Here is a 14,023-nt window from a genome sequence, read left to right on the forward strand (position 1 = left end):
TAATAAATTCTCAACTTATGCAAAAAAAAAATGTAAGGGAGCCCCCCTTCTACCATCCGGAAGGAAGGATACGAAATATTTATAAAAACATTCAATGTATAAATTCCTTCGCATGCCAAATTTGGTTCCATTTCCCCTCCTATAAAACAGATAGATATCTAAAATGATCATAGAAACATATTTGGTATTGAAATACCCTCCTATACCGAAATTGGTACGTATTCCATGACCGGCTTTCAAGCTATGCAAAATTGTAAGGAAGTCTCCCCCACTTTCCTATCTTTTCACTAGAAAGAAGTCCAAATATTCGCACGAATACCCTCTCATGTCAAATTTGGTGATAAGTTTTCGAGTTATGAAATGAAAATTGTTTAAAAAATCCTCGAACTATCTATGACATTTCTCGTATCCAAACCCTCTCCCATGTTAAATTTCGTTTCATTTGCACGATAAATTATGCAAAGAATATTATGGGAGCCCCCCTCCCCGCCTTTCCGGAACATTTTTCGTAACCAAATACACTCCCATGCCAAATTATGTACCATTATCATGATCAGTTCTCGAGTTATTCGAACATGTTTCTTTTGTATGTGGGAGTCTTAATCTAACCCACCCCCCCTTTCCCGGCCCTCAAAGACCCTTCCTACAAAGTTTTTTGCAAATTAGTTCTTCAGTTTCCAAGTCTTCAGGGAACAGACAGACAGGCAGAAAAAAAATTATTTTTATATGGATACCTATATAGAACTCGAACAGATTAAGGCAAACTTACAGCTATTATATGAATTGTTAAATTACTTCACGAATTACTGAAATATTTAAAATTCAATGATAAGTATAATATGAATATACGTTCAGACAAACCAATCTATCGTTTTTCCCTACCCACCTTTAGACGGGTTAATATTCCATCTCTTGTACCTACAGTTACGTTAAAAAAAAGAATGAAATCGTGTGAAGCTGCGGACTCTCTCCCAACTTTGACAAGCTGCCATTTCTCTTCCGGTTTATATTTTTTCATGAAATTTTTACACATTTAGTTCAACTATCCAAATAACGTTCTACAAAATTTAACGAAAATTGACAGGAAACAAAGATATAAATATTCCCGTAATAAAGGGAAATTTGAAATTGCTTCACCAAATTTGCTATGTCTTCGAAAATTTTCATTCTTCTTAATTTTTCTTTCACAAAATCAAAATTTTTCACAACGAATGTTGTTAATTGATAGAAACTTCATTTTTGCTTTGTCAAGAAATAGATTTTTTTTCCAACAGAACTGGTATTGAAAATCAAGAGCGAATTTAACACTCGCTTTAATTGTATATCGAAATTGTATAGGGTGAATGTACCCGATCTTGCATCTTGTATCAAGATTGTAGACTTCCTGTATAGTGCAACTATAACTATCCTTTGACAAACATGATTGCTTACTAGCCTGGAATACAGTAAAAATATGGCTTGACTTTGCAACTGTGGATAATTTGAAAACAATCTTTTCAGACTTTTGATTGAAATGCTCCATATTGTGGCCCCCGCTCCTAATTGTGTCCCTTTCTGAGTTCCTTAAATTGGCCGTCACGCGCCTCACTAACACATTAATGGGCCACATAATCTCGTTGATAAAATGGTGGAATGAAGCACAGAAATGTATTGTATTGTTTTCAAAAAGTCGGAAGTCGAAAATTTCAAATTATCCTTCCACGTTAAAAACTCTATTAGCTTAAATCAGTTTTTTGTTTGTTTGAAATAATGAACGAAAGTCTCAAACAAATGGCCGGCCTTCGACCAGACCGAACTGAGCGCCATTAGAAAATTCAAAAACAACAGAAACCAAATCTCGAGTTATTCATATCCTAGAGCGCAAAACCCGAAAACGATTGACTAAAATGAATTCCTGGAATTATAGACTAATGATTCTAGCTCATAAACATCAAAGATTTTGTTCTGAGATGATAATATTTGCCCATGAAGTTCAAGTGTCTCGAAAAAATGCAGATGACGTTCAGTTCGGTCTGGTCGAATCCCGACCAAATAGTTTCCAAACTGTTCCATTATATACCAACCAAGCAAACAAATCGCCGATCACAATTTTATTTGAAGATTTGTCATGTGAAAAAAAAATATTTACCCAGTTATTAGGATTCAATTGTGGATAACTGATATGCAGAAAGCTAACATATACGATTTTCTCCGATGTTTGATTTTGTCATATTTTTAGGTCTATATCTTCACATTATTATCACTAAAATGCATTTTGGCATGCCAAGATAAAGAGCATGCCAAATTGAGGCTCACTTACCCTATCAGTATATTTAGCAGGTCATTTCTGAAACACTGTTCTTTTTATTTTGTACACTGTTGAAAGATTTTCTATTTCAAACAAAGCCCGAATGAAGTTATTATTAATTAACAACATTCTTTGTGATAAATTTTTAGTTTGGTAAAAAAATCAAGAATACGTGGAATACCATGTTTTCCACACAAACATCCGTCAAAAAAAGAATGAAATTGCCTTTTTAGCGATAATGAACCTCATTTTCAAACCGGCACCATTCTTGATCGAGCGAATCAATTTTAATGAAAGTTTTCCGGGTACGAGATCATACATTTTTACATCTTTGGACCAAATTTCAAGATTTTTCTATGAAAATAGTCGAAGATACAGCAAATTTCTTGAAGCAATTCCAAATTTCCTTTTTTATGGGAATAGCTTTATCTTCGTTTCAAGTCATTGTAAATACTTCAAATTTTGTAGAGTGTAAGTACATAGTTGAACTAAGTTGTGGAAAAATTTCATGAAAAAATATCAACCGAAAGTGGAATTGCAGCTTGTCAAAGTTGGAAGAGAATGCGCAGCTTCTCCCAATTTCATTCTTTCATGAACGCAACTGTAACTTAGGATCATTAAGAAAACAAAATCAAACATTCATGGTTGATACTCGTGTACCTCGAAGTATTGTCATTATTTCAGATTGTCAATTTGAATAATTTAAATATCCAAAGGATGAACAGTCTCTCCCAATTCTAAAGAAGCGCATGGGGTGGAGGAAGGACCCAAATGGGACTAAGGGACCATCACAAACAAAAAAAAGTTTGTCATGTTAACATTTTTTCAAATAATTCAAGTATAAAATACTAATCGCTTATCACTGTTTGTTTATCAACAATAAATTGAACCGAAAAATCATTCTTTTTTATTTTTAAGCTTTGGGAATTTACAGTATTTTTTGTTCAATTATAAACAGTTGGATTTGACAGTTGATTATAGTGATGGGAAAGATGCAAAAGCGCGTGATCGGGTGGTGGCCGATCAACTCACGAATGTGCCGGTTGAGAATCAAGGGCCGGTTCTTCAACATCAGCATCATCAACGTGCACAGCCCTCACCGGAACTACCCTCAGCGGAAGTACCAATGACGACAAAGACGAATTCTACGCGCAGCTGGAGCGTGAATACGACCGTTGCCCAAAACATGATATCAAGATCGTCATCGGGGATTTCAATGCTCAGGTCGGCCAGGAGGAGGAATTCAAACCGACAATTGGAAGGTTCAGTGCGCACCAGCTGACCAACGAAAACGGCCTCAGACTTATCGATTTCGCCGCCTCCAAACGAATGGCCGTACGTAGTACCTTTTTTCAGCACCGCCTCCCACACAAGTACACCTGGAGATCACCGTACCAAACTCAATCACAGATCGACCACGTTTTGATCGACAGCCGGCACTTCTCGGACATCATCGACGTCAGATCTTGTCGGGGCGCCAACATCGAGTCGGACCATTATCTGGTGATGGTGAAGATGCGCCCAGACGCGGCAGACTACGCGCAATCGATCGAAGCAGCGCTGCCGGCAGAGGGCGAGCTTGACGAAGCCCCTCTCGAGGACTGTTGGGATACCATCAAAACAGCCATCAACAGTGCTGCGGAGAACGTCATCGGTTATGTGGAGCGATCTCGACGGAACGACTGGTTCGACGAGGAGTGTAGGAGGGTGATGGACGAAGAGAATGCCGCGCGGGCGGCAGTAGTGCAGAGAGGCACCGTCGAAATGTGGAAAATCACCGACAGCGGAAGAGGCAGCGAGTCCGACTTTTCCAGGAGAAAAAGCGCCGCCTGGAGGAGGAGGAGCTCGAGGAGCTGGAGCAGCTGCATCGTTCCCAAGAAACACGAAAGTTCTATCAGAAACTCAACGCATCCCGCAAAGGTTTCGTGCCCCAAGCCGAAATGTGCCGGGATAAGGACGGGGGTATCCTGACGGACAATCGTGAGGTGATCAAAAGGTGGAAGCAGCACTTCGATGAACACCTGAACGGCGCACATGCAGGAGATCAAGACGGTGGGGGAAGGTACATCGCCGGCGTAGCCAACGACGAAGACGAGCCACTCCCAACGATGAGTGAAGTTAAGGAAGCCATTCGCCAGCTGAATAGAAACAAGTCGGCTGGAAAGGATGGCATCGCAGCGGAACTCATCAAAATGGGCCCGGACAGGTTGGCCGATTGCCTACACCGGTTGATAATCCGGATCTGGGACATTGAACAGCTACCGGAGGAGTGGAAGGAGGGGGTAATATGCCCCATCTACAAGAAGGGCGACAAATTGGACTGTGAGAACTACCGAGCGATCACTGTCCTCAATGCCGCCTACAAAGTGTTGTCCACAAGCAAACAGATTCGTGGGAAGTCATCAGGCCGGCTTCATGGAGGGACGGTCTACGACGGACCAGATATTCACATTACGGCAAATCCTCCAAAAATGCCGTGAACACCAAGTCCCTACGCATCATCTATTCATCGACTTCAAAGCCGCATACGACACGATCGACCGTAACGAGCTATGGAAAATCATGGACGAGTACGGCTTTTCCGGGAAGCTGATCAGACTGATCAAGGCGACGATGGATGGAACGCAGTGCTGTGTGCGGATTTCGGGTGAATTGTCGAGTTCATTCGAATCGCGCAGGGGGCTTCGACAAGGTGATGGTCTATCCTGCATGATGTTCAACGTGGCGCTAGAAGGTGTTATTCGACGAGCGGTGGGCGAAATGCGGGGCACGATTTTCAACAGATCCAGTCAACTTATCTGCTTTGCCGATGACATTGATATAGTCGGCAGATCATCTGTGGCGGTGGAGGAGATCTACCGCAAACTGAAACGCGAAGCAGGAAGGATTGGGTTGATGATTAATACGTCCAAGACGAAGTACATGCTGGCCTGCGGATCCGAGACCGACCGAACCCGCTTGTCCAGTAATAACAAGGTCATGATCGACGGCGACGAGCTGGAGATAGTCGAAGACTTTGTCTATCTCGGCTCACTGGTGACCGCAGACAATGACACCAGCCGTGAGATCCGGAGGCGAATTATCAGCGGAAGTCGTGCCTACTATGGACTCCACAAGCAACTGCGGTCGAGAAGACTTAGCCCTCGCACAAAGTGTAACCTGTGTTTGTGACCAAATCTATTGTATATAATGTGTGTTAAATTTCCTTTAATTATTTTCAATTATTGTAAATCGTAAAATATTGAACCATCCTAGTATAAGAAAAAAACATACCAGTGAGTTACCGAATGAACTGTTTTGACACGGTAACTCACCAACCAGCTGACCAAAGCAATAACAAAGTCAGCATAAATCAGTCTTAATAAATTCTCGAAGCGGCAACATCTAGTCCGTACCTTTGATTGTTTGTTCCGTCGGTCGAGTAAAGTCCAATAAAGTAGTGTTTTGTATATTCATAATTCGGTCGTCTGTTTTGTGTTTCTAAACGCATCCGAAAACCTGATCAGCGTTGATTGTGCCGTGAATAGCTTGTGGACTTAATTGGTGCAACGAAATCAATCCTCCCGACCTAGCAGCAGCGAACCAGCAGCAAACAGTGGAGCAAACGAACCGACTGGCCAGCGCAGGAGTAATTGTTCGTCCCTCGTTCTATGGTGCTACTTTTCGTCCCGTTGGAGATCAACGGAAAGTAAACCCTCCGATTCGAACATTAAGCGGTAAGCTACCCCCTGAATCCTCAACATTGGTCCTTCGGCCGGATCGGAGGAATTCCCCAAACGGAAGGTAGCGGTGAGTACACCATTTTCTTTACTCGACGCGCTGGCTGCATCAAATTGAGCCATTTTGATTGCTTCTTTTATTGCTGCGCATTGTTCGAGCAACCAAAAAAGCGCACAAAAAAAAGTGAAGCCAAGCCAACAACACAAAGCCGACCACAGCTGTTAATTTCGATCGGCTGCTATGCTGATGCTGTACACCGGTCAGCAAAAATTGGAAAGACAAAATTGATTAATTTTTGGCAATTAAGTTTTGGACTTAGAATTTTCTGGCGAATTCAGTCCTTTTGCACCTGAGGCTTATATTGGCTATATTGGATAAAATAAAATTATATGCGATTGGGTGTGAGTGGGTGGCAGTCTTCGCGAAAGAATTGTGTGTCGCGTCGGGAAGGATTTTTTCGTCGATTTGAACACACAATTCTCGGTTCCGTCTCGAATCAAAGATTGATACACCGCGACGGGAAGGATAAAATCGTACGATTTGTATCATTCTTCGTCGTGTAGAAGTGTAGATCCGCGACGGGAAGGATTTAATCGTACGATTGGTTTACACTTCCGCCGTCGTGTTAAAAACCAGTACACCGGTTCGGGAAGGATTTCGTTTTCGTTTTTTGTGCTGTGTTTTCGTTATCGTACAGTGGTGGTAGCAAGTGTCAGTGTATTTCAAAATGCCGAAAACCAAGTCAGACGAAAGAGTGGAGGATGCCATCATTCGTCGCAAGGCTATTTTGACAAACCTGTCGGATGTTGAAAGGTTTACGAGAGAGTTCAACGTAGATCGTGATGCTGGGCGCCTTCAAGTTCGACAAGATCTAGTTGATCGGATCTACGACCAATTTCAAAAGGCGCAAACCGTCATCGAGAAGTGGGATGGGCCAGACCGGCTTGAAATGCGTTTGGCTGAAAGATCGACCATCGAGGAAAGGTTTTGTGAGGTGAAAGCATTCCTGTTGAACAACATCCCAGAAAGGTTGAGTAGTTCCACATCAGCAGAGCCGACCGCACCAGCCAGCACAGCTATGTTTCACCTACGTCTGCCCAAAATAGATCTACCGAGGTTCGATGGTGATTTTTCGCGATGGTTGTCGTTCCGAGACACGTTCAAGTCCATGGTGCACTCGAATCCAGATGTTCCAGCGGTTGCAAAGCTGCAGTACCTGCTACAAAGTTTAGAAGGCGATGCAAAGAAACCTTTCGAGTCCGTGAACGTAGAGACTGACAACTATATCATAACTTGGGATGCGTTGATGAAGCGGTATGATAACCAGCGGTACCTGAAACGACAGCTCTTCAGGGCAATGTACGACCTCCAACCTTTGAGAAAAGAATCTGCGAAGGATCTCCATGCATTGACGGATGACTTTGATCGCCATGTGAAGGCCATGGCTAAACTGGGTGAGCCGGTAGGTTACTGGGATACACCGCTAGTGAATCTTCTGTGCTACAAGCTGGATCCAACGACTCTGCGAGCCTGGGAGGAGAAAACGAGCGACCTTAGAGAAATCACTTACCAAGAGTTGACCGATTTCTTGTATTCTCGAGCGATGATGCTGAAGACGATCGTTTCAGAAGAGCAGCGCAACCTACAAGCGATTCCAGCGAGGATGACGGGATCCCAACCGAAGAAGGCGTTCCGATTAGTAGCCAATCCTGTTGCGTCTGATCCAAAACCCGATTTACCAGTGTGCGTAGTATGTTCGGAACGACACCATCTATTTCGCTGTAGGCAATTCGCAAGTTTTTCTCCCTACAACCGACGGCAAGTTGTCACATCCCATCGTTTGTGTTGGAATTGTTTCAATTCCGGCCATTTATCACGATCCTGTTCCTCCAGACACACTTGTCGTTTCTGCAATGGAAAGCATAATTCTCTCCTCCATGATGCGATCAAGTCCACCAACTTCAATTCGGTTCCGAAACCAACTTCGCTTTCATCGAAGCCGCCACTCCCAGCTCCGCAGCGCAGTACCGCTCCTCCAGATGCAGATCCGCAACCATCATCATCGAGCCAACAAGTCTGTATGACTGTTCAGACATCAAACAGTACAGTTTTGTTAGAAACAGTAATGCTTCTGGTGGTTGACAGTACGGGGAAGGAAATTCCGGCGCGGGCGCTCCTTGATTCCGCTAGCATGTGCAGCTTCATGACGAAGAAGTTGGCCAACACTCTCGATCTTCGCCGTTCTACCGTTGACATTGCCGTTTCAGGGATTGGTGAGTCATCCAAGCAGATCAAGCGCCAGTTAACAGCGAAGATTCGCTCAACAGTAACAAAGTACGCCACGAAGCTAGATTTCCTCATCCTCAAAAGGCCAACAGTTTGCCTACCGACAGTTAGAATTGATGTTGCTGCTTGGAAAATTCCCGACGTTGACCTGGCTGATCCACATTTTTTCATTCCTGCGGACATTGACCTCATCGTTGGCGGAGAAGTGTACCATGAACTTCACGGCGGCAGCAAGATTTCCCTCGGCAATGAGATGCCGACTTTAGTGGAGACTGTTTTTGGATGGGCTGTATCCGGATCGGTTCCGATAAATTCCTCCGTAACACCCCGGTTATGCCATCTTACGACCATCGATCGAGACCTAGAACAATCCATCGAAAGGTTCTGGGAACTCGAATCTCTGTTGCCGTCCCAAGCTCTATCAGCTGAAGAAATGAAGTGTGAAGAAGTGTTCAGTGCTACCACCACTCGCGATTCGTCCGGTCGTTTCGTAGTTAGATTGCCACTCACTAGTGACCCCCTGGTACGTGTTGGTGAATCAAGATCCATCGCCGAGCGCCGCTTCCAAAGTCTAGAGAGGAGACTTAAGCGAGATCCTGCCACTCGAGAAGCCTACGTTTGTTTCATGGCCGACTACGAACGTTTGGGCCATATGATTAAGTTGACTGATCCAGTAGACGACTCTGTCCCCCACTGCTATCTACCACATCATCCAGTCTTCAAGGAGTCAAGCACAAGCACCAAAGTCCGTGTTGTTTTTGACGCTTCGTGCAAGACATCAACCGGTTACTCCATCAACGATATGCAGTTGGTGGGACCTACTATCCAGGACGATCTACTGTCGATCATTATGCGCTTCCGAACCCACCCAATCGCACTCGTAGCCGACATTGAAAAGATGTACCGCCAAATACAACTGCACCTAGACGACTGTACGTACCAACGCATTCTCTGGCGCCAAAGTCCTGAAGAGCCTCTCGCAACGTTTGAGCTGCAGACTGTGACGTACGGTTTCGCTTCAGCACCATTTTTGGCCACGCGCGCTTTACAACGTCTCGCTGAGGATGAAGTCAGTCGTTTTCCTGTTGCCACCCCAGTTTTCAAGAACGACTTCTACGTTGACGACTGTTTGACTGGTGCCGAAGATGTCGAATCCGCCGTTCAACTCCGCCGAGAAGCATCCGCTCTAGCTGCTTCTGCCGGTTTACCACTCAAGAAATGGGCATCCAATGTTCCTGAAGCGCTTCGAGGTATTCCTCCAGAAGATTTAGCCGTATCCGCAATCCACAGCCTGCAGGACGATCAGGCTGTCTCTACGCTCGGACTTGTTTGGGAAACAAGGTCTGACGTTCTACGTTTTCGAGTCCAATTGCCCCTGCCAGCTCCAGTTCTCACAAAGCGCAAGATAATGTCGTACATCGCCCAGATCTTCGATCCACTCGGTTTGGTTGGACCGATTATTACCGTCGCCAAACTGTTCATGCAGCGTTTGTGGGGACTTCGAACAGAGAACGGAGAATCTTTCGAATGGGATCGCCCACTACCAGCGTCGTACCAGGCCGATTGGAAGGAGTTTCATAGCACGCTGGATACCATCGCCACGATCCAAGTTCCTCGATACGTGTCTTCCGCCAATGCCACATCCTTTCAGTTGCATTTCTTTTCGGATGCGTCGGAGAAGGCCTACGGCAGCTGCTGCTACATTCGGTCCGAATGTAATGGAGTCGTCCGTGTCATATTGCTGACATCGAAGTCGAAGGTCGCACCGCTGAAGAGCCACCATAGCATTGCCCGTTTGGAACTTTGTGGAGCCGTTCTGTCTGTCAGCCTATCCGAGAAGGTCAACCGTGCTCTCAAGTTGCCTGCCGAAGTGTTCTTCTGGACTGATTCCTCGACGGTTCTTCAGTGGCTACAATCACCGCCCAATCGCTGGAAGACATTTGTGGCCAACCGAGTGTCTAAGATCCAGAATTCGACCGATGTAGATTTGTGGATGCATGTTCGCGGAGAATCGAATCCAGCCGATGTTCTGTCCCGTGGAATAAGTCCGCCTGAGCTCGTCAATCATCCGCTTTGGTGGACTGGATCTCCATGGCTCCAGTTACCGCCTTCGCAGTGGCCACGAACCGAGTTGTCAGCCTGCCAAACCAGTTCGACGAGTGAAATGAGAGTTCCAGTTGCCGCGCTTCCAGCTGTCGTGAAGGATGACGAGTTTGCAGATCGTATCTTCGGAATGTACTCCAGTTACCAAAAACTCAGGCGCTCCATCGCTCACTGCATGCGATACTTCCGCTTGTTGAAAGCTGCTGCACGGAAGACGAAAATTGACCCATTCCAAGCACTTACCACCGCCGATCTGCAAGAAGCAGATTTGACACTGTGTCGTCTTGCCCAGAAACAGTGTTTTCCTGAGGAGTTAGCCACCCTAGCATCGTCCGGTCGTCTTCCGTCTTCATCGCAGTTGAAGTACATCCGTACAAAACTAGAATCAGATGGAGTCATTCGGATTAGAGGAGTTCTGGCCAACGCAACCGTTCCGGAAGCTACGAAACATCAAGTTGTTCTGCTCGCGAAACACCCGCTTTCAAACCTGTTGGCGAAGTATTATCATGAGAATTTAATTCACGCCGGCCCACAACTAATGCTCGCCACGATCCGTCAAAAGTACTGGATCATTGGTGGACGCAATCTAGTGCGCCGCACATTCCATGAGTGCCACAAATGTTTCCGATGCAGACCAAAGATGATCCAGCAAAGCATCGCAGATTTGCCTACGTCTCGTGTTGCGCCCCGAAGACCGTTTGCCGTTTCTGGTGTAGACTATTGCGGACCAGTTTACATCAAGTCTCTCGTCCGAAACCGAGGCCCAACGAAAGCATACGTTTGCATCTTCGTTTGCTTTACCACACGTGCCGTTCACATCGAGTTGGTGTCTGATCTCTCCACGCCGGCCTTCATCGCTGCTCTTCGCCGATTTTCTGCCCGCCGAAACTTTCCCCACGAGATCCACAGCGACAATGGCACTGCGTTCCGAGGTGCAAATAACGAGTTGCATAGAATCTACCAGATGCTGAAAACCGAACACGGAGGACGCAAGAACATCCTGGATTGGTGTGCAGAATCTGGAGTTGCGTGGCATTTCATACCACCTCGTTCGCCCCATTTCGGAGGTCTATGGGAAGCAGCAGTGAAATCAGCGAAGCACCATCTGCTGAGGGAAATCGGCCACTCCAACATTTCGTACGAGGACATGACGACGTTACTAGCCGAGGTGGAGATGTGTTTGAACTCCAGACCCTTGATCCCGATGCCAACCGAATCCGACGAATTGGAAGCCCTGACACCTGGACATTTCCTTGTCGGTGAAAGCCTGCGATCTCCACCCGAAGAAGACGTGACAACTGTTCCGGACAATCAACTGTCGCATTGGAAGCTCACGCAGAAACGGTTCCAACGAATCTGGCGTAGATGGTACCCAGAATATCTGCAGCAGCTTCAAGCCCGAGCCACCAAGCACCGTAGAACATCAACTGTAATCCAGCCCAACCAAATGGTGATCATCCAAGACGATCTACTTCCGCCAGCCCAATGGCCACTAGGGATCATCACAGCCGTTCATCCTGGGAAAGACGGCATCGTACGAGTGGTCACCTTACGCACTGCGAAGCGAGATGTCGTTTCCAGGTGTGTCAACAAACTTGCCCTGTTACCCGTACCAGAACAACCCGAAACCAATCCAGCTGATGAGCAGCCCGTTGGAGAACCGGTCACCGCAGTTCCTGAAACTAATCATGAGTAGAGCTGCACTCTAAGACAGCTCCTGTACATAATTTCATGGATCAGGTGATTGCGGTTCCAATATTTTTAAAAGTTGTTTGTTGGTCTACTTGGTTCCCTTTGCTTCCCAGAACCATTTGTCGTCGTCCTCGCCTGTACACTGCGGACCTCCTAGAACCAGTAGTCGCCGATTGCAGCCTGAATGAGTAGAGCTACACTCTAAGTTAGCTCCTGTACGACAATTTGAAAATCAGGTGATTGCGATTCCAATACCCCCTTATTTGTTTGTTGGGCTACTGGGTTCCTTCTTGCTCCGCAGAATCAACGCTCCGAGTGTGGTCGCACTTCATCGTTTCCGGCTTCGTGTGGTGGACAACCCCTCCCATCAAATACTCCTAGCACCGGCTGATTGAACGCAGTAGTCGGTGGTCGCAGCTTTAATGAGTAGAGCTACACTCTAAGTTAGCTCCTGTATGACAACCATAAGCACCAGGTGATTGCGGTTCCAATCCTTTATTTGTATGTTTGTTGGTCTACTGGGATCCTCTTTGTTCCACAGAAAACAAAGCTCCAGATGGTGTCCGTACCGCCCAGTTCCAATCGCTCCTCCTGCTTCCCCTGGTGCCATGATGCGTCCTGTTGGTCCACGTAGTCGAAGACGAAGGAAACCGATGAAGGCTCCCTAATGACACCGAAGCGAGTGTTGAAATGTCCGTGCCATTTCAAGGTGGCCGGAATGTTTGTGACCAAATCTATTGTATATAATGTGTGTTAAATTTCCTTTAATTATTTTCAATTATTGTAAATCGTAAAATATTGAACCATCCTAGTATAAGAAAAAAACATACCAGTGAGTTACCGAATGAACTGTTTTGACACGGTAACTCACCAACCAGCTGACCAAAGCAATAACAAAGTCAGCATAAATCAGTCTTAATAAATTCTCGAAGCGGCAACATCTAGTCCGTACCTTTGATTGTTTGTTCCGTCGGTCGAGTAAAGTCCAATAAAGTAGTGTTTTGTATATTCATAATTCGGTCGTCTGTTTTGTGTTTCTAAACGCATCCGAAAACCTGATCAGCGTTGATTGTGCCGTGAATAGCTTGTGGACTTAATTGGTGCAACGAAATCAATCCTCCCGACCTAGCAGCAGCGAACCAGCAGCAAACAGTGGAGCAAACGAACCGACTGGCCAGCGCAGGAGTAATTGTTCGTCCCTCGTTCTATGGTGCTACTTTTCGTCCCGTTGGAGATCAACGGAAAGTAAACCCTCCGATTCGAACATTAAGCGGTAAGCTACCCCCTGAATCCTCAACAACCTGTATATGACGCTTATTAGACCGGTTGTTCTCTACGGGCACGAGACATGGATATTGCTCGAGGAGGACCTGCGTACACTCGGAGTATTCGAGCGACGAGTGTTAAGAACCATCTTTGGCGGCGTACAGGAGAACGGAGTGTGGAGGCGAAGGATGAACCACGAGCTCGCGCGACTCTACGGCGAACCCAGTATCCAGAAGGTGGTTAAGGCTGGCCGGATACGCTGGGCAGGACATGTTGCGAGAATGCCGGACGACTGTCCTGCAAAACAGGTGTTCGCTACGAATCCGGTAGGAACAAGACGAGCGGGGGCGCAACGAGCGAGGTGGTTAGACCAAGTGGAGCGTGATCTGGCGAACGTGGGGTGCCCGAGAAATTGGAGAACGGTTGCCATGGACCGAGTGAATTTTAGGAATTATGTTCGTCAAGTTATGTCGTAAGACGGAATACTATGTAAATAAAATAAAATAATGGATTTGACTTTCAACTTTTGCCTACTGCTTGAGCCAGTGATTTAACGTACGTGGAAAGGACTTTGACACTTTCTTCGGAAAATTGAATAATTTTGTTCAAAATTTTCGACTGCAACACACAAAAAATCAAATTATTTGTTGTTTTGATTATGATTGTATA

The 14,023-nt window shown here is 45.7% G+C and overlaps 2 protein-coding genes across 2 annotated transcripts in view; one reads left to right on the forward strand and one right to left on the reverse strand.

Moving 5' to 3' along the window:
- LOC129749464 (insulin-like growth factor-binding protein complex acid labile subunit) overlaps positions 1-14,023 on the reverse strand; it is an 835,561-nt gene that overhangs the window by 774,156 nt on the left and 47,382 nt on the right. The gene's annotated exons all lie outside the window — the stretch shown is intronic.
- LOC129743039 (uncharacterized) lies at positions 6,735-12,092 on the forward strand. The gene has a single exon (XM_055734981.1). The coding sequence runs from the start codon at positions 6,735-6,737 to the stop codon at positions 12,090-12,092; it is 5,358 nt and encodes a 1,785-aa protein (XP_055590956.1).

Source organism: Uranotaenia lowii, chromosome 2 (genome assembly GCF_029784155.1).
Source record: "Uranotaenia lowii strain MFRU-FL chromosome 2, ASM2978415v1, whole genome shotgun sequence".
Taxonomy (NCBI): domain Eukaryota; kingdom Metazoa; phylum Arthropoda; class Insecta; order Diptera; family Culicidae; genus Uranotaenia; species Uranotaenia lowii.

Coding starts and splice junctions, on each gene's coding strand:
- LOC129743039 (XM_055734981.1), top strand. CDS start 6,735: ATGCCGAAAACCAAGTCAGACGAAAGAGTGGAGGATGCCATCATTCGT.